The 24905-nt window shown below is 47.8% G+C and overlaps 10 protein-coding genes and 7 non-coding genes across 17 annotated transcripts in view; 6 read left to right on the top strand and 11 right to left on the bottom strand.

Annotated features, from left to right (window-relative positions):
• Nucleotides 1-272, top strand: part of Pmar_PMAR002345 (conserved hypothetical protein) — a gene marked incomplete at both ends in the record, with an annotated part of 4604 nt that extends 4332 nt beyond the window's left edge. Inside the window, one exon of the mRNA XM_002779895.1 lies at nt 175-272. Coding sequence (XP_002779941.1) covers nt 175-272 — 98 coding nt within the window. The remainder of the gene's footprint in view (nt 1-174) is intronic.
• Nucleotides 273-4268: 3996 nt separating this feature from the next.
• Pmar_PMAR002344 (52 kDa repressor of the inhibitor of the protein kinase, putative) lies at nt 4269-6647 on the bottom strand (the record flags this gene model as incomplete). The annotated part of the gene is made up of 1 exon (XM_002779894.1): nt 4269-6647. The coding sequence occupies one exon, from the start codon at nt 6645-6647 to the stop codon at nt 4269-4271; it is 2379 nt and encodes a 792-aa protein (XP_002779940.1).
• A 1558-nt stretch (nt 6648-8205) lies between these two features.
• On the top strand, nt 8206-10012 carry Pmar_PMAR002343 (conserved hypothetical protein; the record flags this gene model as incomplete). The annotated part of the gene is made up of 10 exons (XM_002779893.1): nt 8206-8280; nt 8329-8418; nt 8469-8600; nt 8643-8814; nt 8867-8940; nt 8979-9138; nt 9186-9305; nt 9351-9428; nt 9474-9620; nt 9891-10012. 10 exons carry the CDS (start codon nt 8206-8208, stop codon nt 10010-10012), a joined length of 1170 nt encoding a protein of 389 aa, XP_002779939.1.
• A 405-nt stretch (nt 10013-10417) lies between these two features.
• On the top strand, nt 10418-11969 carry Pmar_PMAR002342 (conserved hypothetical protein; the record flags this gene model as incomplete). Its single annotated transcript, XM_002779892.1, has 8 exons — nt 10418-10468; nt 10517-10606; nt 10654-10782; nt 10823-11006; nt 11059-11132; nt 11324-11393; nt 11442-11546; nt 11597-11969. 8 exons carry the CDS (start codon nt 10418-10420, stop codon nt 11893-11895), a joined length of 1002 nt encoding a protein of 333 aa, XP_002779938.1. The 3' UTR covers nt 11896-11969.
• Nucleotides 11970-12479: 510 nt separating this feature from the next.
• Nucleotides 12480-13998, top strand: Pmar_PMAR002341 (proteasome subunit, putative). Its single transcript, XM_002779891.1, has 9 exons — nt 12480-12558; nt 12604-12701; nt 12904-13032; nt 13076-13147; nt 13350-13430; nt 13474-13591; nt 13640-13709; nt 13756-13866; nt 13914-13998. Exons 1-9 carry the CDS (start codon nt 12499-12501, stop codon nt 13922-13924), a joined length of 750 nt encoding a protein of 249 aa, XP_002779937.1. The 5' UTR covers nt 12480-12498; the 3' UTR covers nt 13925-13998.
• Nucleotides 13999-14682: 684 nt separating this feature from the next.
• Pmar_PMAR002340 lies at nt 14683-14764 on the bottom strand. The gene has a single exon. It is a non-coding gene; the product is annotated as a tRNA-Leu (tRNA).
• Nucleotides 14765-14867: 103 nt separating this feature from the next.
• On the bottom strand, nt 14868-14949 carry Pmar_PMAR002339. Its single transcript has one exon. It is a non-coding gene; the product is annotated as a tRNA-Leu (tRNA).
• Nucleotides 14950-15051: 102 nt separating this feature from the next.
• Nucleotides 15052-15133, bottom strand: Pmar_PMAR002338. Its single transcript has one exon. It is a non-coding gene; the product is annotated as a tRNA-Leu (tRNA).
• A 103-nt stretch (nt 15134-15236) lies between these two features.
• Pmar_PMAR002337 lies at nt 15237-15318 on the bottom strand. The gene has a single exon. It is a non-coding gene; the product is annotated as a tRNA-Leu (tRNA).
• A 103-nt stretch (nt 15319-15421) lies between these two features.
• On the bottom strand, nt 15422-15503 carry Pmar_PMAR002336. The gene has a single exon. It is a non-coding gene; the product is annotated as a tRNA-Leu (tRNA).
• Nucleotides 15504-15609: 106 nt separating this feature from the next.
• Pmar_PMAR002335 lies at nt 15610-15691 on the bottom strand. Its single transcript has one exon. It is a non-coding gene; the product is annotated as a tRNA-Leu (tRNA).
• A 102-nt stretch (nt 15692-15793) lies between these two features.
• Pmar_PMAR002334 lies at nt 15794-15875 on the bottom strand. Its single transcript has one exon. It is a non-coding gene; the product is annotated as a tRNA-Leu (tRNA).
• A 403-nt stretch (nt 15876-16278) lies between these two features.
• Pmar_PMAR002333 (hypothetical protein) lies at nt 16279-16748 on the top strand (the record flags this gene model as incomplete). The annotated part of the gene is made up of 3 exons (XM_002779890.1): nt 16279-16352; nt 16400-16463; nt 16653-16748. 3 exons carry the CDS (start codon nt 16279-16281, stop codon nt 16746-16748), a joined length of 234 nt encoding a protein of 77 aa, XP_002779936.1.
• Nucleotides 16749-16923: 175 nt separating this feature from the next.
• On the top strand, nt 16924-18682 carry Pmar_PMAR002332 (conserved hypothetical protein; the record flags this gene model as incomplete). The annotated part of the gene is made up of 8 exons (XM_002779889.1): nt 16924-16945; nt 17166-17302; nt 17349-17578; nt 17714-17816; nt 17874-17966; nt 18009-18128; nt 18329-18481; nt 18527-18682. 8 exons carry the CDS (start codon nt 16924-16926, stop codon nt 18680-18682), a joined length of 1014 nt encoding a protein of 337 aa, XP_002779935.1.
• A 527-nt stretch (nt 18683-19209) lies between these two features.
• On the bottom strand, nt 19210-19617 carry Pmar_PMAR002331 (hypothetical protein; the record flags this gene model as incomplete). The annotated part of the gene is made up of 1 exon (XM_002779888.1): nt 19210-19617. The coding sequence occupies one exon, from the start codon at nt 19615-19617 to the stop codon at nt 19210-19212; it is 408 nt and encodes a 135-aa protein (XP_002779934.1).
• Nucleotides 19618-21167: 1550 nt separating this feature from the next.
• Pmar_PMAR002330 (hypothetical protein) lies at nt 21168-21575 on the bottom strand (the record flags this gene model as incomplete). Its single annotated transcript, XM_002779887.1, has 1 exon — nt 21168-21575. The coding sequence occupies one exon, from the start codon at nt 21573-21575 to the stop codon at nt 21168-21170; it is 408 nt and encodes a 135-aa protein (XP_002779933.1).
• Nucleotides 21576-23871: 2296 nt separating this feature from the next.
• Nucleotides 23872-24345, bottom strand: Pmar_PMAR002329 (hypothetical protein; the record flags this gene model as incomplete). Its single annotated transcript, XM_002779886.1, has 2 exons — nt 23872-23879; nt 23958-24345. The coding sequence occupies 2 exons, from the start codon at nt 24343-24345 to the stop codon at nt 23872-23874; spliced, it is 396 nt and encodes a 131-aa protein (XP_002779932.1).
• Nucleotides 24346-24905: the final 560 nt, after the last annotated feature.

Raw genomic sequence — 24905 nt, 5'->3', positions numbered from 1 at the left:
CACATGTGTTGGTGATGAAATTTCAGAGAAAATTTAAGGAAATTTTCATTGGATTCTGTAAATTCCAGAGACTCCTGTGATTAGTAAGAAAATTACTGAGCTCAGTTGAGTACAGCGAACATTATTCCAACACTGCCTTTGATCGCCAAAGGTTGTTGAAGTTTTCCTTTTCAGCAAACCTCGGTGCTCGCAGGAGCGCACGCCTCGCTGCCAAGGAAGGCGCGACGGCACCACTTTTACAGGAAAACCACGTCCTGGGAAAAGCTGCTTGAACAACGATCACAGACGTACGTATATTTCCACTGCTCAGTTGAAGTCAACCGACGGCCAAATTTTTACCTCCGGGCAAGAGCTCATCTTGCCGGTAGTGCAATCGTCCACTGCATTTTTTCTCGCTCTTTTTTCCGACTGCCTGGCTTGGACCAGTAAGGATCACTGCGCACAGCACTTGCCGTCAGCTAGCAGTCAACTAGCGCCTACTAGAAGTTTCGATGGCGATATGATCGAATAGTGTTTTGGTGGTCAATGGATCTCGCGGGGCGTCGCGATTATTGGGGTTTGCCGCGCAAGAGTAAATAATAGACATCAGTTTGATGACCGCGAATTGAGTGGTCAATACAGCGCTAATGGAGGACGTAGTAGAACAATAGGCTCTATAACTATTCTTAGTACCGAGCTCTGAAACTTTGAGATTCTGAAAGTTGAGAAAAAGGTTACTCTCATAGAAGTATAGGGCTTGCCATTATCATGGTGAAACTACTTACTGATGGCTGCTCACAATCGGGCACGACTACACCCCTCCACAAATTCTTAGCATATCCGGTTTTTCGACTCCTGCACAGACACCACAACGAGCATCATCTTGCGGCTCAGGAAGGTATGTACTTATGCTTTACCTGATATGACCCCCAAGTTACAGGGCCTAACTCTTCGTAGTTAGTGAGAAGTCGAAGATTGGTGAAAAATTTTCTCCACATATTCTTAGCATATACGTGTTTAAATTGCGCCTCAAAATACGAACTTCTACTGGGGGAGTATATCTATAACTTTGCTCCTGATCTAATGCTATACATCAACAGAAACAGAATCGTTCATAATGGTATCCCTCCATGTTTCACTCTCATATTCGTAGCTGTAGCTACGGTAGCTCATAGAATACTTGATGAATGGGATTACATTATACGTTCGCTCTCTAATAGTTACCCTTCCCTCACAATTGTAGGGGATCCTTCTCTATCGGATGAGTTGTAACACATCATTCATTCGTCTCTCTCCACTTCTCGAGGTGTTGTGTTTGCCAACCCAAATTGATGCGCTCGGTTAAGGTGAAGTTGGCGAATTACCTCTAATGGTCGGCCCGGAAGACGCGGTATCGCCATTAGAAGGTCTCAATTGCGAACAACGCCAGGTGTTTTGTGAGAGAGAGGTGGGAATACGCCTCAGAAGAACATCTTGGGCCATAATGTGTTTATTTGCAGGAAGAGCTGCGAGACGAGCATGAGGAGTATCTGAGACTTCATCCCGAGTTGAGGCAAGTCCTGAACGATTTTATTGCTGCAAACCTGTTGCACCAGCCGGTAATTAGAACCAAAGCTTGCCGGTGCGCATCACTATGTGCTTGTAACGTTATGGCTGGCGGTGACGCCCATGGACTCCTGAGTGGCCTTCTCTAATCGACGAGAACTGATTGAGTCTATTTCTCTGTGCTCTGCTTCTTGCCGTGGTAGATAGTCATTCGGTTCGCGGAGTGTGCGTACTACGTACTACGTAGATGCAACGCAACTCACTTCGGAATAGAAATTCATTAGTTTTTCGCGTTCCCATGCGGCAACTGCGAGACTAGCCTGGAACTCAAACGGTTCGCGGAAACATGGTCTCACAGTTTGCTTCAGACGGGGATCTTCTACCTCGACCTTGATGTTGTGCTCTACTTAGGACGATATTTTCGCATTCGCGAAGAGTTATTTCGCGGCGTCAACGATACTCCTAACGCGCAGGCTGGGGCAGAAAGTAACGCTGATTCCCTCCTCTAAGAGGAGTCCTCTTCTCTGCGGACTGTCATGACAGTCGGCAGTGTCTTCCTTCTGAGTTCCGAGGGCACTCTTCGCTCTTGACAGGTACTGTGATGGGTGAAGGCTCCTCGATAGCTGAGACGTGAATTAACATGCATTCATTTCTTTTTCATTTTTTCTGTGTTGCGTGGCTCATGAGGTCTTGAGGCACGATGTTATGCGTGGCCGAGTGAACATTGATGTGTGAACCCATGGATATGGACATGGGTGCAGCAACTACATCGGTTGATCCGCGGATTTGTGTCACATGACATGACTGTCATGTCATGACAAGATACTCCTTTTCGTTGATATCCGAATATTCGCAAAAAAGAATGGCAGTGATGATTCTCATGAACATCGAAAAATGGCAAATTGTCATTTTTCGTGATTGCACTGTGATTGAACCACGGCGGGAAAATATGCAAAGATATGAAATTGATATGAAAAGCTTCGGATATCCTTGAGAATGATACTCGGCAATGCCGAGTCGGCATGCATTATGAGTACTAGCAGATCCCGTTGCTTCGCTCCGGGGGATCTGTAGCTCCTACGGAGGGCAAAGTTGCCATGCACTTCCTGCAATTTGAGTATTTTTGCAACTGGTTCGTTCTGGAAGTGGAGTGTGGACTCCAGAGTGCGGAATAATAGTAGGTCGAAGTTGTAGTAGTCGTTATGTTTTGGGATGTTGTTTGTTCTTCTGATGGTAGTCGGTGGCACCGACTCGGTGCCGTGGTTCTTGTTGCAATGGGGATTGATGTGCTTGTGGTGCTGATTGTGACTGTAGTATTGTAGTTGAGGTCGTTGTTCAGGCAATGTTGGTAGTAATCACGCTTGCGGTCGATGTTGTAGTACTACCTGTAATTAGGTTGTCGTTTCTTCTTGTAGTGGTGGTGGGTGTCGTCGTTCTTGTTGTTGTTGTTGGTGCTGTTGGTTGTTTGTAGTCGCCGTGCGTGGTTGTCGTTATATTAGTGGTCGCCCTCTGGTCTGGTTTTAGTAGTGGTGTTATTGGTGATAATACTGTTGAGAGTCATTGCGGTGGGGGTACGCGTGATAATTATGTTGTGGTAGATGTTTTTGTTCTTGCCGCATTTGGCAGCCTTCCTCAGACGGCAGCCTTGTGATGGTCAAGAAAGAAGGGTTGAAAGAATGAAATAATGATAACAAATAATAGTGGTACATTAGATTGTATAATACTAGGCGATGCGGGCCAGCTGTCACCAACGACCGGGCCTGCTGACACCAGCAATCGCGCACGCCCAATTTTCGCAGCACGCAAATTCTGTGACGTGATCCGCGGCCTACGGCCGCGTTTTCTGAGCCTTGTTGGCACGGCCTACGGCCGTGCTGGCCCCCCCATGTGAGTCGAAGTCTGAAATCTAGGACAGTTCAGCAACATTAGCATTTGCTAAGCATTCGGTCACATACATCAAGATCAACGCACTCTACGTTTGATCACATCTGGTCTCGTGGTCGTTGTTTTTTATGGACACTAACTAACGTCATCACCAGTTCCTAATCCAGGTAGTATTATTGAATCAATACGATTGATCCACGATGGCATTATTTGTTGAGCCCGATAGTTATTCATTAACCCATTTTTATGAATGTGGATAAGGTGATGCTTTGGTATGGTTATGAAGAACGCGCTTCATGGTAATTATGTAGGGTAATATCTCTAATGGTAGTATTACGGTATTAGTTTCACATGGTCATGTGCTGATAGTATTTGCGTTAATCCATCCGCATCAATTCGTTTAGCATTATTCTTATCATGTCAGCGTTACTATTTCACGGTATTCGACGTTTCCGTCCAAGATGCTGGTAGTTCACTATTGTACGTCCGTGGTGGAAGTTTTACCTCGGTAAGTCTTCTCCCCATCCTTATACCCCTTTTACTACCTTCAGGTACATGGGCGTAACCAGGGTAATTTGTTGAGGTGGGGCATTCGGGGGCGGGTAAAAAATGAAGGGGGCCGCTCTGCAGAAGAGGGAAAGACTTCCTACGGTAGGAATCTGGAATCCCGGGGCAGGACGATTCTCCCATGACAATTGTTTCTTCTGAGGAACAATTGCCAATCGTCTTCGAGCACTCTACTCACAACACGACAACGAGTTCTTGAAATTATGATTGTGATAGGTAAAAGGTTCCAGAAAATATTGGCCACAGGTTATAACGAGTGTTCCACTATTTCAATACGAAATATTTGCACGCGGTTACAACTTTACGCGCCTCTCCGCGGCGTCACGATAATTATCAACGACTTGCTCTTCGTTGATTTGTGAAGCCAGCTCACGGTTCAAGTGCAAGACAATTAGATCGGACAAGCGGGCATGCGCCATATTACTTCTCATGAAATTTTTTACCCGACGGACACCAGAAAAGCCGCGCTCACACTGAGCAGAGGAAACTGGTATGGTTGCACAAACCCTCGCCAACTGGAACACGTTATGAAAAATGGGCTCCCGTTGGTTGAGGAAATGTAGGAGAGTCATCAAACTGGCAGGCTTGCCGTCGACACGATTCAGAGAGTCACGTAAGGTACGCACCTCGGCAAGCAAGCCGGAGACAGCACAACTTTCGTCCGAGATTATTTTGAAATGTTGAGCCATGCGAATGAGAGGTGACGCTTGTAGAAACTTGTCTCCCATCGCCGGATTCAGCGCGTCAAGACCGTCATACAAGGCTTGCCGCTCCTCACCCAGAAACCGATCCTGCATCTCCCGATGCAGAGCGTCGCAGACCTTGATGAAGATAGAGCGGTAGTCCGCCTCGCACCTCGGTCCATGATCAGCCCGTACGCGTCGAATTGGTCTCTGGGGGATGAAATCGACCTCCAGCTCCTCGCACATATCCTTCGCCGGACCCACGATAACATCTTCCCATATCTCATCAGGCTCTCCCACCTTCGGCCGCTGGAGAAGTTTGTCCAGATCAACGGCACGAGATATAGCATCTGACAAGTTAAAGTCCACCTTCTGCATCTCGATGGTGAAGGCGCTCATGATCTGGAGGACCCATCGCATCATCGACAGTCCGATGATGAATGTCCCGTCCAGCCTCTGACTCAACGCGTCAGCCTTGGCCCTTCTATCTGGCACATCGTTATCGATGATTAAGTCTAACAATTCATAGATACCCTTCAAACGTAGCCACATGATGTTGGCCGATTCGTAGCGAGCATTCCATCGAGTCTCGCTGAGCGCTCGCAACTCGCGAGGAGGCTCATGAGGGTACATCCGGCGTTGAACATTCATCCACTGCGGATGGACAGCAGCGCTCGATATGAATATGTATACTTCTTGAAGGGTATCGAACAGTAACGGAATGGACTGTATTTCTCGACAAACAGAAGTTAAAACAAGGTTAGCACGATGTGCTAGACAATGAACATGGATAGAAAGCGGGGCGTACCTGTCTCGAAGGAGCTTTTGCACGCCTGCCTTCGAACCGGAGAAGCTCGCCGCGCCATCAAACGAGGTTGATACACAATTGGCGACGGAGATATTGTTCTCGACCAATCCGCGGTATATCAACTCAGTCAAGAAATCCGAGGTGAGCGCTTCACAGGCCGATGTCATAAGAATGCTCTCAGCGAGTTCCAGAGGTGCAGAAGAAGTCGAGTTGGGACTCGATACTGGACGTAGATACCGGACTGTTATACAGAGCTGTTCGGTCTTACTGTTGTCTCTGGACTCATCACATATCAGTGCGAAATACTTGCTATCACTGACGGAATCACTGATTTTTTTTCTGACCCACTGAGACCCGAGATGCAGGAGTTCGTTCTGGACCTTGGGGGACAAGTAACGGCTGTTACGAGGACCCTCAAACAGCTCCCGGTGAGCCTGCGAATGAGAAGCGACGAGCTTTAGGATCCCCAGGAAGTTACCGGAGTTCGTTTTGTCATCAGGGTCAGCCCGATCCTCGCTATGACCACGGAGGGCGATTCCCTGGATAGCACAGAAAAGGACAACTTGGAGGCAGTAGAGAATACGGCGCCTGTTGGCTAGAACCGTAGCCCGAGCAGCTTCACCTAGCCGAGTGGCAACAGTTTCTCCAGTGGAACGCTCGGTTCGGTAGTGTGACCATGCTTCCATAGCAGCCTTGTGTTCTTCACTGGCGCCATGCGCAGCAATGCGCTCTGACTTCCTGTAGTGAGCGAAGCCATCGATACACCATGTTCTGGAAGGGATCTTCCGGAAAAAGCGGCAGGGATAGCAGTAGGCGCGCTTCGTCGCTTCCGAGTACTCAATCCAGGGAAACTTCTTGTACCATGCAGCAACAAAAGCTCGCCCGCCGACCTTGTCGAAACAGCATTTGGGCTGCGTGGGGCCATCCCGCTTTAACAGCGAGAGTCCCGGAACTCCGACCGATGATTTGTCGCACTCAGGATCCATCGAGTTGAGTGGCACAGAAGCAGTAGGGGCGGTAGTCTCTTCGTTACCATTTCCGGCCTCACCGTCGCTCGCTGAATCAGAGGAAGATTTCGCATCTTCGTGGCTTTCCTGAGGCTTCGGCTCTGTATTCTCGGGGGCGCCAGTTCGAGGGCGTTTAGCGAGGAACCCAGTGATGGGTATTTGCCTCTTAGACATGGAGAAAAACGAGGCAAAGCTGACGGCCAACCTGTCCCTGGGACTGCTAGGCTCGAAGCGCAACATGACTAATGTTGAAGCCGGCCCCTCAGGCTCATGCAACCCGCGCGCGCGTGCGCGCGCGCACGCACACGCAACTGCTGTAGCCACTACCCCGCCCCCCTCACGGGAAATTTAAGTGAAACGGACTACAAACGAATTCAAGGCATGGGAAAAGTCATTTCATTCATCCGTATGAAATATCCTAGTTGTCATAAGAATGATCATTGCAATCATCGCACTGCCGGGGGAAACATGATTGTCGATTACACCATATGATCCGAGAAAGATGCCGCAAACAACTTGATATCTAGTGGTTCAATGTACAGACAACATACAGACAATATCACTGTATGATTCTCAATTCAATGATATGTTGCGTTGACTGCATGTTATCTCATGATGCTGAAATGTAGGTCATATAGTTGTTTTACTGATTGTGTTTCCGAATCAGGTATGGCAGTTGACAGCCCTTTACTTGATAATGATGCACCAAGACTGGCATTGACGCGGACAACTAGCGACCGTCGTCTCCGAAAATTGTTCAAGACTACTCTCACTGTACTACAGCGCTCTCTGGAAAAGTGGAGTTTGAGGAAGAGCACTCCGATGTCATTGATAAGCGGATGGTCAGTATTGGGAGCTCTATTGGGAATAAGTTCATGAATGTAATGAGACATTGCGTCCTGAAGGTACTACAAATATACGAACAGTAGACGCATCACAATAGAGGATCGAGCATTAAAGGAAGAATTATTCCTAACTATAGCTATGGTGTCTCAACTTGAGTAAGTCTCAACAACGTGGTTCTCACTGACAATCGCTACGTATTGGTTCATATATTTCATAAGGAAAAGTTAATAATCCTCCAAGTTTATCTCTCTGGTCTCAGGTTCATTACCGAGTTAGATTTCGAGGATCCGGGGGAGGAAGCGCTACAGACGAGGATACCAAATATGATCGACAACATCGGACAAATATTGGGAAGACTGGCATACTGATCATCTCGTCGGTAACTGCTCGGTTTAGTGCATACACTCTAGTCGTCGTGTCCGGTGCTGTGTCAGGCGTTTCCAACGGGAAATCAAGCTATCGAGTAATCCGCTGAGTTGTAATACGCTCCCTCTGGTCATCGGCTCCCTATTATCTGATCTACTATCTGTACCTCTTCTATCTGGTGTGCGTCGTGTTCAATATGGATACTCACCCTGATACCGACCCTCATGGCGGACGGACCAACAAGTTCGTCACACGTGCAGATATCGAAAATCTTGCTCTCTTGCAGTTCTCTAACGGATCGATCAGTCGTGGAAATGTGCGAATTGATTTGGTCGAACTACACTCACAAGAGCTTACTATGCATTAACTACTAGGCTCGTATGACGCCTTCTTACAATGCTCATCGAGCCAGCTTGGAATAGGTTCAGCTGAACCGAAACAATGGCTCGCTGAGACCCAGGTTCGAATCACCCTCGCGGTATCTTCGAGTTGTGCAGTTTTCCAGTGGATCGTTCGTTCGATGTCTTCTCTCAAGAAGAGCGTCATGGGCATTTTCGACCGCTGGAAAGCTTCCACATGCAAGGCTAACCTGCAGGTGGAATCATCTCGCCTTTCCTGCCCTATGATGATTGGTCTTTTTCAGCTGGCGGGCAAACGGTGCACACTACAGCGGAACAAAGTGATAAAGTCTCAGCGGGTGGCAGAGCGTGAGATAGCGGAGATGCTCCGACAGGTAGTATGATTGGATGTGAATCCCCTTAGTCTATCGTGGTGGCTCTATAGGGGCGAGAGGAAAAGGCTCGGATTAAGGCTGAGCAGTTGATCGCTAATCAGAAATTAGAGAGCGCCTATGATATCCTGGAAACGCACTGTGAGCTGCTTTATACGAGAATCCAATACATCGATCAGTCGAAGGTGATAGTAGACTAGAGAGTGTTGTTATGATGCGTTTTAAAGGAATGCCCGCCCGACCTTATCTGTCCGGTCGCCACGTTAATCTATGCGGAGAAGCGGTTGACGGTTCCAGAGATGGCCAACTGTGTGAGGCAGTTCGACTTGAAATACGGTCGTACTTGGTGCCAACAACATATAGATAATTCCACTCAAGATGTAGCTCCAAAGCTTGTGGGTAATATGAGAAGACGATGTGAGGGAATTATGGTATGGTCTGTTCTCTCTAGGCCTTCTGACCATAGCACCGCCGAGCGAGAATATGGTGCTAGATGCATTAGAAGAGATAGCCACCAAGTTTGATGTGAGCCAGATGTGTTGCTGCCTGGAAACCTTTTTCAGGTGGAATGGGAGCGTCCGCCAAGTATTGAGGAGAAGTTAGCTGCGGCTCCTGGAACGTTGAATGTCTCGGTCTTGCCTCCCTCCCCGATATCAACGACCCCGCTCGCGAATATTACGCAGAATCAACAGCAGGTCTCTCCTAGTGCGAGTGAACCTACTGGTAAGGCCGCAGGTCGATTGGCGGAGCGAAGCTATGGGAGTTGTCAGTTTTACCGGAGTCGGCTTCGAGCCCGGAAAAGGACACTAGCGGTTTTGTGGCGAATCCAGAATTGGACGAAATTGAATTTGACGACTTGGCAAAAGAGCAGGATTCCATTAGCAAAACACGTAAGATGCAAATACGTATGATGAAATGTCACTAACCCTTTTTAGACTCCGAGCCCGCGGGGCACGCCTCACCAGGTAAGGCCCCGTCAGAGACCAGCTCGCATGGTGCTTCACGTCGTACGAGTAATACTATAACTTGTCGTTGTGCTGTCCACTCGCATGGTCCAGGTTCCCGGCCCAGCATTCCCAGCCCGTCCCCTTTCGCGCCGCCTTTGCCTCCGTCACTCCGTAAGAAAATACCAGGCGAGGACGAGGAGGAGGAGAATGATGTGTTTCGGCCGGCTCGGACATCGGTCAATAGCAACAGGAAACCAAGTAGGTTGCGATGATCTCGTCTCAAGAGCAATGCTAGACGATTATAGTTTTTCTGGATCTCAACGTTAGTGTGGGGGAGGGGGAAAATACGCACATGGGCAACTACATGTGTCGGTGACAATATGAAAATTCTGAAAATCTTTTGGGGGGAATTCTCATTGGATTTTGAACATTATCAGAAATCGTGTGTAAATTCTCATAATGTAACCTTACAAAACAGACATTCAGTGTTTTTACTCATTTTGAATTGTCGAAGAGGATTTTTACTAGGCCCGTCACGTGTGACGAGTGGACCGGGGCGGTTGTCTGCCGACAAGAAAAGCGAAGGAGAGAACGAGGACGCTGAATTTGACGAGCTCCTGCAGAGATTTAATAAACTGAAGGATTCATAGTGTGACCTGTGCGTCGCTCCGCTGTCACCTCTAACGGATTTTTGGTGGTCGTAGATGGGTGGTACCATTATAGAAGCATACTGCATTTTTCCGCTATGCTGATCGGTGTTGTTGTGGTGGCCGTATTTTGATAACTGCTGGCTTTATAACTTCACCCGTTTTACGTGAAGTTGTGTAAAACTTCATAGGAAGGACGCGATATTAAGTGAGTTGAAAATTCTTGGCGAACTACACCGGACAAATATACGTAAAAAACATCATGTGCTTTACGCGTTATTCACTGCTCATATGTGTTTTTCGCGAAGGCAAATGTAAAATATATTTTTCACTAGTGGTTTTCATGTCACGGGTGAAACTCCATTTTATCTGCTCAGGGTGTGGTAGTGTTTTTTTTCAAATTTGTATATGCCGTTCTTCTCCCGCTACAACCCACAGAGCTGTGAGACACGCCTCCGGGTAAAACACGTTGGGCTGCTGGTCGTGTTATTCGTGGTCTCTCTATAGGGCTTGGAGAAAGCACTGGTGGAGAAGGTTGAGAAACTGCGGAAAGTGATGGCCACTTTAGAACTTCAAATTCGAGATTTACTCCCGGAGGTACGTGGCAAGGGTGGAGTGTTAAATTTACGCTCGATCGCCTTCAGAGAGAGGGAGCTGCGCAGACACTAGCTGGTAGGTGTTGCCAGATTCCTAGGCAAATGAAAGCATATGATCATCTCGCCATGCAGTGTCGGCTCCTGTATGAGCGCATGGCGGAGGTGAACGACTCGAAGGTAGTAAGGGAGGGTCTATGAGGAGGTATGCTGGTCTCAGGCGTGCCCGTCGGACCTCGTTTGTGCAGTTGGCACTATTGTATACGCGGCTGAGGTGTTGTTAGACTTGCCGGGTAGTGAGCAGCTCGTAGAGGTTCGGCGTCAACTGGGCCTCAAGTTTGGCGAGAAGTTCTGTAAGCCATTTCATGATAGCTGGACACGTGGCATTGACCAAAACTTTGTTGGTAATATGGGAGTGCTATCTCTATGAGAAATAATGAACGTGCTGTTGGTCAGCTCTCGTGGCTGTGTATCAGCCCAAGCGATATGAGGTGTTTGATGTTATCGAGAGAATAGCTGTTGAGAACAAGGTGGGCATGGTCCTGTGACAAGGCCTTTTGTGAGGTCTAGTACGTGTGTTGGTGACAATATGGAAATTGTGAGAAAATTTTGGGAAATCGTTACAGGATCCTGTACATTTCTTTCCGAATTCGAGGGTAAATTTATATAACTCCTTGGCTCAGCTGAGGAAAGCGGTCATACACTGGTGGTGCATTCCCAGATTCTGTGGTTGCGGCCAGTAGACAGCAGGCGACCACCGGACATGTCAGCTCGTGTGCGGGCCTCGATTTGTGAGTGTTACGAGAGTCGTCTTGCATGGACAGTTGGGTCGTCGTTAGATAACTCTGCTGGCTCTCCATCGCTTGTGGCTGCGGACTTATCGGAAGATGGCAATAGGGAAGGCTCGGAGACTATCACCTATAGGAGGTCGATTGTGAAACAGAGTAATGCCTTGGTACTGGTGGAATTCTATTGTGATGAAATTTCTGGTCAGATCTCGATGGTGATGAAACCCCGCCTGCATCACGCTTCGCTCCGCCTCTACCCTCACATTTGAAAAAACGAGTATCGAATTCTACCACTTCTCTGCCCAACGACACGCCCCGCAGATCTACTAGTAGTTCGACTACCACCACGCACACACCTGTGAAGTCGGACGAGTGCGGCTTGGACGCGACAGCTACGCCTCGTCTGCAAGGGTATCCGTCGGGTTATGATGTTCCTGTTACCGCTGATGATATCGCCTATGAGAAACTGCGTATACGGTTGGAGCGAATACGCAGGGGCTCATAGAGTTTCTCTTGAGTATTTCACCGCATATTGTTAGTATTTATAGCCACTCCTGTTGAAAGGCAGTAGCATCGTCCATGTGTGAATCTGAAGACTGAGCCAGTTTGGAGCATATCGGTTAGTGTTGGTGTTGGGATGTATGCTCGCTCCCCTCAGCTGTTCTCAGGAGTTTCCTCATTTACTACGAACTCGAGAGGAAGGGTATAGAAACCCCGCGAAAAATCTCTGAGAAATTCCTCAGGATTTTCAGACTGTCAACAACAAATGTATTCATCCATGTGCGTATCTGTCCACGCTGATGGTGATGTCTCATAAACGTCGAAGGTTAGAGCCTTTAATAAATCAATGAATCATTCGGTTCCCGAGATGATGCATAAATGATTCGCAGTTCGAATCTCGCATAATGTAAATCCACAATTGATGCTCTCAGTCTGACTTTGATTTATTCCGACAATAATTATCAGCCCGTGGGCAAGTGTCTTGGGTATGATGACGATGACGATGAGTAGTTTCGATGTGGTTGGAAATTTCTTATTGCGTTTGCATCGTCCATGAAGGTTTGTTACGTACCTTCTCGCAGTAGTTTTGGCAATTTCTGAAGCCATCATGGCCCGTCGATATGATAGTCGCACTACTACCTTTTCACCAGAGGGAAGGCTCTATCAGGTAGCACTTGGGTGCTCGGAAGTATGACGGTTTATTATCGATTAGGTGGAGTATGCGATGGAGGCGATCAACAATGCTGGCTCAACAGTAGGAGTACTCGGAAAGCAGTGTGTGATCTTGGCCGGCGAGAAGAAGACCATCAGGTAGGAGGCTGTTGCCGTTGTTGTTGGTGTTGGTTGACCTTGCGCGATCAAAGTCTGAAAGAATTAGAGCGGTTGTAAAATTGAATCTCTTGAAGCGAACTGACGATGGTAAAAATTTTGGCGAAGCGAGATAGATCGTGACCAATAATATGTGCGTGCGTACAGTGTCTGAAGGCAGTTGAGAATCGTCGATTTGTGGCAGTAAACTCCTAGAGTCGGGTAAAGCAAGTGAGAAGATTTACCCCATTGATGATCATGTCGTATGTGCGGTCGCTGGTATTACGAGTGATGCCAATGTCCTTATCAATCAACTGCGACTATCAGCTCAAAGGTAGTGTAAGTGGTGGTACGGCTGGCAGTAGAGGTATTTGTAGGTATCGATATTCGTATCAAGAACCAGTACCAGTGGAAAAGTTGGTGACTAGTATATGCGATGTGAAACAACAGTAAGTCCAGTGTTGGAATATATGCTCGCTTTCCAGCTCAGGAGTTTCCTCACTAATTGTGGGAGATTATATACGAACTCGTGAAGAAGTGTTTCGGAAACCAACACGAATTTCCCAGAATTTCCTCACTTAGTTGCCCATGTGCATATTTTCCCACACTGCCAATCACAGGTGTTGAAATCGTCACTTTCTTGCATCACAGGTACACGCAATTCGGCGGTCTGCGTCCCTTCGGCGTATCCTTCCTCTTTGCTGGCTATGACGACCATTACGGTTTCCAATTGTAAGTGTTGTTGTTGCTCCCTACGACTTGAAGGCTCGTTCAGATACCACACTGACCCCTCGGGCAATTTGAGTGGGTGGAAGGCCACGGCTATCGGTGTGAATAACCAGACGGCACAGGGCATCCTCAAAACTGACTGGCATGAGGATATGTCTACTAAGGTGAGTTTCGCATTCGACGTTTTATCATCTCAGTGTTGGTTGGTGTAGGAGTGTTTGGACTTGGTAGCAAAGGTGTTGGTGAAGTCCATGGACACCGCCACGCCGACCGCTGAGACTCGTGAGTGGACCGGTGCTCATGTGAGATGCGATCGATGCACTTTCAGTCGAGTTCGGCGTTTTGACCTTGAATAAGGATAAGGAGGTTGCCTTCCGAATGTTGTCTGATGATGAAATCAATACTCTTATGGCGGCGGCTAAGCCTGAGAAGCCGGCTGGTAAGTTCTGTGGTCACTCGCGAAGTTCCGTATTGATTTCCTTGTAGATGAGGAGTAATACGCATCGATGATTGCTTGTGGTTTGTGAGTACTTAAAAGGCTAGTGAACTGCCTTTTTAATGATACTGTTTCGTAACGACCTGGTTGCTGTGTTTGTAATAAACCTGATGGGCTCTTTTTTGGGGGAGTGAGGACAGCAGTGATCTCGCACGTCCATGAGGTTTAGGGTGGATTCTTTGAGTCGGTGGTATATTGGGTATTGAATTAAAGCGTAGTCTGTGCTGTACTTCACTACTATCTATGCTGCATAGGTTGGCGAGTCGTACGCCCTCATATTGTTGTATTGACAAAAGTCTCTTGTTGACTTCAATGCAGTGGGGGATAAGATAAGGAGGGGCCGGGGCGGTGGTTCGATATTGACTGTGATTTAGGCGAGCACTGGCTTCAAATGCCGCTGGAGGGCCCGAAGTAGACTTCTGAATCACTATCAGTGAACACAACGTCCTGAAGTTCAGGGTCTTACTAAATTCAGGGGGAGCGGTATGATAGGGAGGGATGGCGGTGGCTCAATTCGATGAAGCCGGTGGGAGGGGTGACTTGGGCTGCTTGAGAAGGGTTGTTTTTGATATACTCCATCTTTTTAGATCATCCACAGGGTTTAGTAACCCACGAGGACTTGAGTCTGGCGCCTTAGACCACTCGGCCAAACTGACTAGCTATCGATATTCTTCAAGCAGACGGCAGGCTCGTGGTTTGTAGATCTTCCAATATTAGCGGGTGGCCTCATGGAGTTCCCTCGCACAAGGTAGTAACACATGTCAGCTGTGGGGTTCGAACCCACGCGGATTTCTCCACCAGAACTTGAGTCTGGCGCCTTAGACCACTCGGCCAAACTGACTAGATATCGATATTCTTCAAGCACACGGCAGGCTCGTGGGTTGTAGATCTTCCAATATTAGCGTGTGACCTCATCGAGTTCCCTCGCACAAGGTAGTAACACATGTCAGCTGTGGGGTTCGAACCCACGCGGATTTCTCCACCAGAACTTGAGTCTGGCGCCTTAGACCACTCGGCCAAACTGACGAGATATCGATATTTTTCAAGCACACGGCAGGCTCGTGGGTTGTAGATCTTCCAATATTAGCGTGTGGCCTCATGGAGTTCCTCGCACAAGGTAGTAACACATGTCAGCTGTGGGGTTCGAACCCACGCGGATTTCTCCACCAGAACTTGAGTCTGGCGCCTTAGACCACTCGGCCAAACTGACTAGATATCGATATTCTTCAAGCACACGGCAGGCTCGTGGGTTGTAGATCTTCCAATATTACCGTGTGACCTCATGGAGTTCCCTCGCACAAGGTAGTAACACATGTCAGCTGTGGGGTTCGAACCCACGCGGATTTCTCCACCAGAACTTGAGTCTGGCGCCTTAGACCACTCGGCCAAACTGACTAGATATCAATATTCTTCAAGCACACGGCAGGCTCGTGGGTTGTAGATCTTCCAATATTAGCGTGTGACCTCATGGAGTTCCCTCGCACAAGGTATTAACACATGTCAGCTGTGGGGTTCGAACCCACGCGGATTTCTCCACCAGAACTTGAGTCTGGCGCCTTAGACCACTCGGCCAAACTGACGAGATATCGATATTCTTCAAGCACACGGCAGGCTCGTGGGTTTTAGATCTTCCAATATTAGCGTGTGGCCTCATGGAGTTCCTCGCACAAGGTAGTAAAACTACCTTGTCAGCTGTGGGGTTCGAACCCACGCGGATTTCTCCAACAGAACTTGAGTCTGGCGCCTTAGACCACTCGGCCAAACTGACTAGATATCGAAATTCTTCAAGCACACGGCAGACTCGTGGGTTGTAGATCTTCCAATATTAGCGTGTGGCCTCATGGAGTTCCTCGCACAAGGTAGTAACACATGTCAGCAGTGGGGTTCGAACCCCCGCGGATTTGTCCACCAGAACTTGAGTCTGACGCCTTAGACCACTCGGCCAAACTGACTAGATATTGAAATTATTCAAGCACACGGCAGGCTCGTGGGTTGTAGATCTTTCAATATTAGCGTGTGACCTCATGGAGTTCCCTCGCACAAGGTAGTAACACATGTCAGCAGTGGGGTTCGAACCCACGCGAAACTCTTAAGGAGGCTGTCGAAGAAGCACACGGCGGAGTTCGGCATGAATGGCATGTCGTTCATGATACGAAGTATGTTTTTCAACTACTCACATGATTTCAAAATTGTTCCAGTATTGCGCTGGTGGGAACATAAAGAACAAGTTCTTGTCAAGAGTATTGCGAGTCAAGGGTTTCCCCCGAAATCGATGTTGGCCTGCTTCTGCAGGCCTGATTCTTCTGTGACCTTGCCTCGCTGCAGTTCACCGCGCATTCTTCTAACCTAGTAACAATGCTAGACATCGCTACCATCCTCGGTGCCATCGGAGTTTCTGATGCCCTTTCTGAGTGCAGAGAGAACCCAGAGTAAACTGCGGACAGACATTTCCTATCGTAATCGGACAATTTCTCAGATACCAGGCTCGTGGTAACATCTTCAATTCGGATGCTGAGGAAGACCCCCCTGCCTGTCAGGACGTAGAGACTTCTCAACGTAATCGAGAGTAACTTGTGTACTCAGGAGGACTCCTGCACCAGCTCATGGATGCCCGCTGCTATAGCCACCTCTCAGGGCTTCAAGAGAGTTCAGAATTTATACGCTGAAATGGGAACTAGGGCAAGATTGAATCCCGTGTCACAGCCGAACTGGAAGCCTGTTTGGATCAGGTCGCTGAGGCCTTTGAGGCCATGCCCTTCCCTGTGGTCGACCTGACGATGACAACCGAGGCTCCCCAGGGCAAAATCTCGAAGTGCAAGCAGTAGACATGAAGCAGCGTGATGGGATGTGTTGTTCCATACTGGCAAAAGCTCGCTTTTGTCCATCCGTGTGTTGTTAAGCATTGACTTTTGTCATTGCGTTCATTCTGAATCGGCCCACTCACCGTCCTCCTCCACGAATGCTTGAGCGGCCTCTCGGGTAGTCTTTGTACTCTCATACATGCCAAGCGCGATCGACTCTGGTATGAGTACTGAAGACCTCTCTTTACCAGCAGTCCACACTAGAGGTTCGTCGCACTCCTCGACTACCCCCGAACCAGAGAGGGCGACCCACGGCCCAAGGCTGTACTCACAAAGGCGCGTTCCGGTAGCCTTTAGGGACATAGAGTGCCCCTTTCCCGAAACGACTAGTGTCGATGGTGAGGACCAGTCAGGCTACGTGAGCACAATGTCAATCCTCAGGGCCGTACGGCTGCGTCTCATATCAACTGCTGGGCAGAGAGCATAACACGAAAGAGCTTGCGGTTTGTCTACATGGCCTCAATGGGTCGAAGATGCTCTTCTCTGATCTAGCTCAAGTCCTCTCGAGAAGCCGCATGGTAAGTCGGGTCGAGCTTCCGGAACCTTCCAACCATCCCTCTACAGGTTCTAACGTATGATATGTACGGGCACGGGCTCTCCAACGCTCCTCCTGTGGCCCACTGTATAGGAGCGGGCAAATACTGCTGCAAACAGCGAGCTGCCTACGACTTGGACTTCTTTGTAGACCAGCTCTATTTCCTCATGGATTACTTAAAACTTATTGACTGTGGACTAACCATAAGCCTGATCGGATTCAGCTTCGGAGGAGCGGTGGCCATTAGCTTCGTTGATAAGTGAGCACAACAGGGTGAACAGAATAGACTGACTCCTTCCCTATCTAGAAACCCCGAGCTATGCCACCGACTTGTTCTCCTAAGTCCGGCCGGGTTCATCCCTGTTAAACCGCTGAGTTATCGGTTGCTTCACAGCTGTCCCTGGTGTATCATCCCACTAGCTCAACATTGTGCTTGCTCATGCATCTTTGCTCGTGACAAATTCGTCCTGTCGGAAGGGGACGAGCCTCTAACAGAGGTAGGTTGAGTGATCACATAGTGGTTACCTCGAACACGCATGTGTTATGCTGCTTAGGCTGAGCTCGAATGGCAGGACATGTATTGGAGAAGAGTAGTCTGGCAAACCCTGGTAAAGCGAGACGGCATCTCAAGCAGCCTCGCAATAGTGGTAGGTTGCCTTATCTCGGAACCCTCACTTGAGACGGTTCAGGATCGAGTGCCTTTCTTCGACATGACGGCCGAATACGCACGTGCAGGGGAGCACCCGAGACCTGTGTTGCTCATTTGGGGAGTCAATGACCAAGTGAATCCTCTGGCAGTCGCTGGCACTGTAGGTTGAAGCATAATCTGGCAGTCGCCAAGTCTGGCCCCCAGGTGAAGGCGTTCTTCACTAATGCATATCTTCTGCGGATACAAAATGCCGCACACTTGACGTTGTGTGAACAACCCATAGTGACTTGCTCTTCTATTCTTAGTTTTTTAAATGTAATAAATTAGTCAGCCTAAGAGTATTCAGCTCGGTTCCGGCAGGTCCCGACTGACTTTCAATTCCGGAGTGGCAAACAGGAGGTCCATCCATTGCAACAAGAGACCATGAACAACACTCCTGGGGCATCTACAACGCGGTCAGCACGTTCCACGCTTCGTGTCAAACTGCCACATGCTCGGGACGTGTTTATTCCGGTGAGCTCATCATCGCTCTCAGTGCCATATTTTGCTTACTCTCAGCGTCACGAAGTTCCGACACTCCACCGAGAACGTACGCTCGAATGTGACATCGAAACCAACATCAATCGCGTTGAGACGGCGATGGTGCAACCCAACCTTGAAGAATCCCCAACAGCCAACATTAGTAACAGCTCTCCTCGGAAAGCCCATATATGACCCATCGCTTCTGGCGAGTTGATTGCATCAGCGCACCACATCTACAATCATGCGTGATAATTGCCCTGTATATTGACCCATCATACCATTGATAGAGTAAGACCCAGGTGTTGTGTTAGAATTTGTCGAATGATTCATCCCCAACTCGTCTGCCCCGCAATGTATGGAACTAGCTCAAGTACAGGCAAATCTTCCGTACACGATTTGCCTCTTTTTCTTTTCCCTGACTACCTGCTCAACATGGTACATGGTGAGAAAAATACTATCGAAGTTTGTGTCAGTCAATAGTGATCAAAATAACTCAATAACAAGTTACATAAGTAACAGTGCGAGTTATACGAAGGGATACGAACAACTCAGTGTCTCACGATGTACTTATTTCGCCCTCCGATGGGCAACCCTAATTCTTTCATTATATATAACACAACAGAATAATGGAGGTTGTAACACTCATCTAGATTGATTGCACAACTACCCAAAAGAACATTCGACCAACATAGTTGATGCTAAGGAATACCTAAACTAGGCTAACAATAGTAGGGTTCACCTTCGCAGTCACTATCAGTGGGGGCAAAGCAAAGAGAACCATCATCCTTCTTGATGATACCGAAACAAACCGCCGGATTCTGCCAAGTCTTGCAATACGATCCCCACTTGGAATCGCGGCACTGAGACATATCATTGCAGACGTCCTGACAGGTGTGTGTGGGCTCGGGACAAGCCACCGGCTCCAACGTGTAGTCATCACAGGTGTCCTGTTCGGTCGGCTGGAAGCAGTAACCATCATCCTTATGGTAGAGACCGAAGCAGACACCGTTGCCCTTGCAGTAGGAGCCATACTTGGAGTCAGCACAGGGAGAATAACCATCACAAATATCCTGACAATACTCGGCGACGGCCACGGACAAAGCAGCGATGGTGAAAGCGACCTTCATGGAGAAGACAAAAATTAGAGTCAACTAAAGGGGGAACTGAATGTCACTTGGACAAAAATAATGTTAGCAGAATATGTATAATTCAAGTGTCAGGAATGCTCTATCGCTTCAGCTGGACCACCTGGATTGAGGTACTTCCTTGGAGTACCGCCTTGTAAGCACCCTGTGCATGGAGCTTCCCGGATGAGTCGGACTCCCAGTAAGGACAACACACAAATATTGACCCGATAGCTAGGGAGCCATACGCTAGAATCCATGTTGGACACGGCTCGGAGTCACATCCAACGGCAGCCGTTACAATGAACATTGGAGTGACTTTCGTTTGCCGAAACGGTTATATTGTACAGCAGCGCGCGGTGGAAGATCTATGCCATATCTCTTCGGTGTGCGCGCTATGTCACTCGAAGCGGAGACCTTATCGGAGTGAGCGGTATAACAGACACGCACCCTCATTCCGGAAGGCTGGACAGTTGGACCAAATGAGTTGGTTGGGAGCTGTGTAACACAATTCGCCACTCACTTGAAGCGAGTCACTTTTTTTCTAATATTGTCGATTTACCAATTGCTAAAATTCCTGACAATTTCACTAATTTGCTCCTGCGTATATGCCACCTCCTACATTATAAAGTGCTAGTCATATTCACATTTCAGCAACGACTCGTATTCACTTTAGCAATCAAAGATAGAGAGTAACAACTTCGAAGTTGCTTTTCACCTAGTGCCACTATTCTGCTACCTTATTTTGCTGCGTTGTATTTTGCCGGATTATTTCACATGATGGTTATTTTCTGATAACTTTCTTGATATTTTTAAAACTTCAAACTTCCGAGCTTTCATATTGTGTCTTCTGGATTGGAAGCCCCATGGCTCCAAGCAGGATAGAAAACTCAAGTCACTCGGACATGGGAAACTGAATTCCCTATCTTGAGAAGAAACTGGTTTTTTCAATGAAATTTGATGCGCTATTTTAATCTGAGCTCGGGAAAGTCACTTGTCCAAAACTTGAACTCGGAAAATGGAGGACATCAATGAATCATTCGGTTCCCGAGATGATGCATAAATGATTCGTAGTTCGAATCTCGCATAATGTAAATCCACAGTTGATGCTCTCAGTCTGACTTTGATTTCTTGTCGGTGACTATTGAATCAAAAGTCACCGACAATAAAACGTCACCGACATTCTGAGAAGATGACACGAATGCAGCATTCAGGAAGCTGAGCATATTTCTCCGCTCATATCGTAATCTTGGGTTCGACTTAGTAGCAGCCCAGGATATATACTCACTCAAGTGTATTATATCGGTGCGAAGTTCGAGTTACTGCTGTCGACTATCAAATGTCCACTTAATTGAGAGTAGATACCTTCACAAAGCTGGGTAAGTCCATTCACTCCTCGAGCTGATTGACCAATCCACTCACATCTTGGATAAAACACAACGAGATTCTCATGATTAGAGAACTCATCTACCACTTACCTAGATTGATTACATGACTACTAAGAAAAGGACATTCGACCAACATAGTTGATGCTAAGGAATACCTAAACTAGGCTAACAATAGTAGGGTTCACCTTCGCAGTCACTATCAGTGGGGGCAAAGCAAAGAGAACCATCATCCTTCTTGATGATACCGAAACAAACCGCCGGATTCTGCCAAGTCTTGCAATACGATCCCCACTTGGAATCGCGGCACTGAGACATATCATTGCAGACGTCCTGACAGGTGGGTGTGGGTTCGGGACAAGCCACCGGCTCCAACGTGTAGTCATCACAGGTGTCTTGTTCGGTCGGCTGGAAGCAGTAACCATCATCCTTATGGTAGAGTCCGAAGCAGACACCATTCCCCTTGCAGTAGGAGCCATACTTGGAGTCAGCACAGGGAGAATAACCATCACAAATATCCTGACAATACTCGGCGACGGCAACAGACAAAGCAGCGATGGTGAAAACGACCTTCATGGAGAAGACAAAAATTAGAGTCAACTAACAAAGCAAACGATTGTTGCTCAGGCTGAACGAACATCAGCATAATTGGTGTTAGTGAAGTCTAAAGCGTGCTCTGTGGCTTCCGTTGAAACACCTGTGTCGAACTACCTCCTTGAGACACCACATGCAAGGCAATCTCCTCAAAGAGCTTCCTAGAACGAAAATGCGACATCTCCGTCCGCCGAAACGGCTATATTATACAGCAGCGCGCGGCAGAAAATCTGCGCAATTTTTCTGTTGCGTGCGCGGTATATCACTCGGAGAAAATTCTCTGTTGGGAAAGACGTTACTCGAGACTTGTAACATCACTTGGAACGACATCTGGTCATCGGCTGAACAGTTGATTGGAAATGAGAGCGCCACACTGAGGGTCCACAGTGTGGGAGGCGACCCAACACAGGGAACCGGAGCCCGATTCCTCTCAGGACCTTATCTTGGGTCCTGGGGTCATAGATCATGTTTGGTCACACTAACTGAGTCAACAAATAGGAGCCTATTTTCCTAACATGTGTCGTTCAACCAATTTGGAACAAAAACTTAAAAAAAGGAGATGACGAGACTGCTTCATGTGTGGAGCCACCTCATACAATACCAATTCGTACACTTGCTTGAGCTTAGTCTCTAACGAAACCTCAACTGAACGAAATGATACATCAACAGCTAGACATGACCATCCACTGCCGGAAATAAGCAAAGCCACAGAAGCATCAATGTAATTTGACTGCCTATTGATCTCGAATGAATCGGAATCGTAGCTGAAAATATCGCAGTCTCCTCATACATCATCACTGAATCAGTGACACTGACAAACAAGAACTGATCAGATAAACTTGGAACATTCTCCTCAAAAGCATGAAGAAAGTCCGGCAGAAGAATCAGCCATGTGCGACCTTAGAAATGTCCTTCAACCTTTTCAGTGACGGGATCGATGCCAACCTGAAGCAGAAGAGTTACCAAATGGAGAGTAAGACTTATATACCGTAAACAGGAGCGTGTAAAGAGATCAGGCATGGTCGGACCTGACGACCGAGACCTGATCACGAGGGAGTTATTTTCTGGGAGTCTGTGACTGATTTACCCCAAATGCTTTGTCAATGTCCATGTGAGCCTAGATATGGCGGAGGCCTTTCTGAACCAGATAGAGGCTTTCAGTTGTGTACCTTATGGAAGTTATCGCACCGAATGTCACTCAGCCGGAGTGACTCAGGAATCTCATCAACTCACGCATCGTCCAGCTTTTCTCCAGTTACCACTGCCCGGCCGCATCCGTGACTCCTTGAGGCACGAAAAGTGCTGACGAGGACCTACATGGTGTAGGCTACACCACTTCCTCTAGGTCTCAGCGCGTCGAGCTACGGACGCTGGGACGCATGTCGTAGCCCGTCTCGATTGCCAACAGAGACCTACAAAGTCATCAGGCCGGAGTCTACTCCAGCAACACCTGATTTCCACAAACTTTTCCATTCCTACGTCCGACTCAAAGCGGTCTCAGTCAAAACCTAAAGGCAGCCATTAACTTGAAGAAGGTTTATACTGACTAGAACACCAAACGATCCGACGAGTTTCAGTGCGGCCTGATCGGCCACAGCGGAGGAGTTACCATAATGCAATCGCATCATACCTTGAGCTTGATGCTAAAAGGCTCTTTTAGTCGGCTTCTGTTTACCTGGTGTGGATCGCAGCCAGTGGCTGCCAGCCACGGGGAGCTGAGAAGAGGGGGTGGATTCGGGTTCTAGTCATATCCTGACATCCTAACTCCAGCAACTTCGCCATGTTGTATCGTATTCGGATAATCGGAAAGTATGCACATGGTCACTCGCAGCATCGTGAATAGCAAGTCGCCATTCTTGGGTAACAGAGGTTTTGCCGCACTAAGATCAAAGCAGTCGATATGAATCGAGCTTCTGAGTGGCTTTTGACGCACACTGAGTGACATAAACCTGTTCTCATTTCTCTACACTCATATCGGAATCTTGAGTCCGAATTAGCAGCGCAGGATGTGTACATATTCAAGTGAGCCATATTGGTGATATCTGCTGTCACATGTTATATCTCTGTGCATTCGGCATTGTAACAAATACTTACCTTCAGCAGAATACACAACTTGTCATTTCCGTTCAGCATAACCTTTAGTAGTTGAGTACAGTCGCCCTAGACTAAGAATTTTCGAGAAATTGGGTGTATATTATCTCCTCCACTCGATTGATTAATCCATTCACAGCTCGTATGAAACACAACAAAAAATGATTAGAGAACTCATCTAGATTGATTACAGGACTACTAAGAAAAGAACATTCGACCAACATAGTTGATGCTAAGGAATACCTAAACTAGGCTAACAATAGTAGGGTTCACCTTCGCAGTCACTATCAGTGGGGGCAAAGCAAAGAGAACCATCATCCTTCTTGATGATACCGAAACAAACCGCCGGATTCTGCCAAGTCTTGCAATACGATCCCCACTTGGAATCGCGGCACTGAGACATATCATTGCAGACGTCCTGACAGGTGGGTGTGGGTTCGGGACAAGCCACCGGCTCCAACGTGTAGTCATCACAGGTGTCTTGTTCGGTCGGCTGGAAGCAGTAACCATCATCCTTATGGTAGAGGCCGAAGCAGACACCGTTGCCCTTGCAGTAGGAGCCATACTTGGAGTCAGCACAGGGAGAATAACCATCACAAATATCCTGACAATACTCGGCGACGGCCACGGACAAAGCAGCGATGGTGAAAGCGACCTTCATGGGGAAGAAGAAAATGCAAGTCAACTGGAGAAAGAATTAGGTACCGTGGTGAACAGAACTATATTAAGACTATATTAACGTTTGGGACTACAATTTAACTCGTCAAGGACATTCCACAGTACTTAGTGAATAACCCAAACTGAGTTACCTTCCTGAGACACCTAATGCTGAGAGACCAACACGAGACGATTATTACACCACCTCTCCGAGGTTCACTTAGCTCGAAGAACGAGCGCTAGCGAGCCATACGCAAGGAGCCATATTCAGCATAACCCAATTGCACAGGATCGTTCTAATTTTTTCAAGCCATTGCATGATTTTCAGCTCGGGGCCTGAACCGAATTAAATAAAGCGAATGAAGGGGAGAATGAGAAGAACCAAGAAGAGCCTATGCGTCAGGCTCTTCTCGATCCCTAGTTTACGTTGACCAAGGCTAAATTTGTGATTCGAGCGTAGAACGCATCCGATCTAGCGTGTCGAAAACTGGATTCTCGTGGAACGGGAAGATGTATCGCCCAGTAGGCTTCGGGATCGAGATATTCGGTAACGCCTTCATCAAT

This window comes from Perkinsus marinus (assembly GCF_000006405.1).
Source record: "Perkinsus marinus ATCC 50983 genomic scaffold scf_1104296945236, whole genome shotgun sequence".
NCBI lineage: Eukaryota > Perkinsozoa > Perkinsida > Perkinsidae > Perkinsus > Perkinsus marinus.
The sequence above is the reverse complement of the archived record's forward strand: the minus strand, read 5'-3'. Positions and strand labels throughout refer to the sequence as shown.

Bases quoted from the DNA above. Each gene is read 5' to 3' on its own strand.
- Pmar_PMAR002341 (XM_002779891.1), top strand. From the start codon at position 12,499: ATGGCCCGTCGATATGATAGTCGCACTACTACCTTTTCACCAGAGGGA. The intron at 12,559-12,603 runs GTAGCACTTGGG...ATTATCGATTAG, and splicing joins CAGAGGGAAGGCTCTATCAG to GTGGAGTATGCGATGGAGGC. The intron at 13,033-13,075 runs GTAGTGTAAGTG...AGGTATTTGTAG, and splicing joins CTGCGACTATCAGCTCAAAG to GTATCGATATTCGTATCAAG.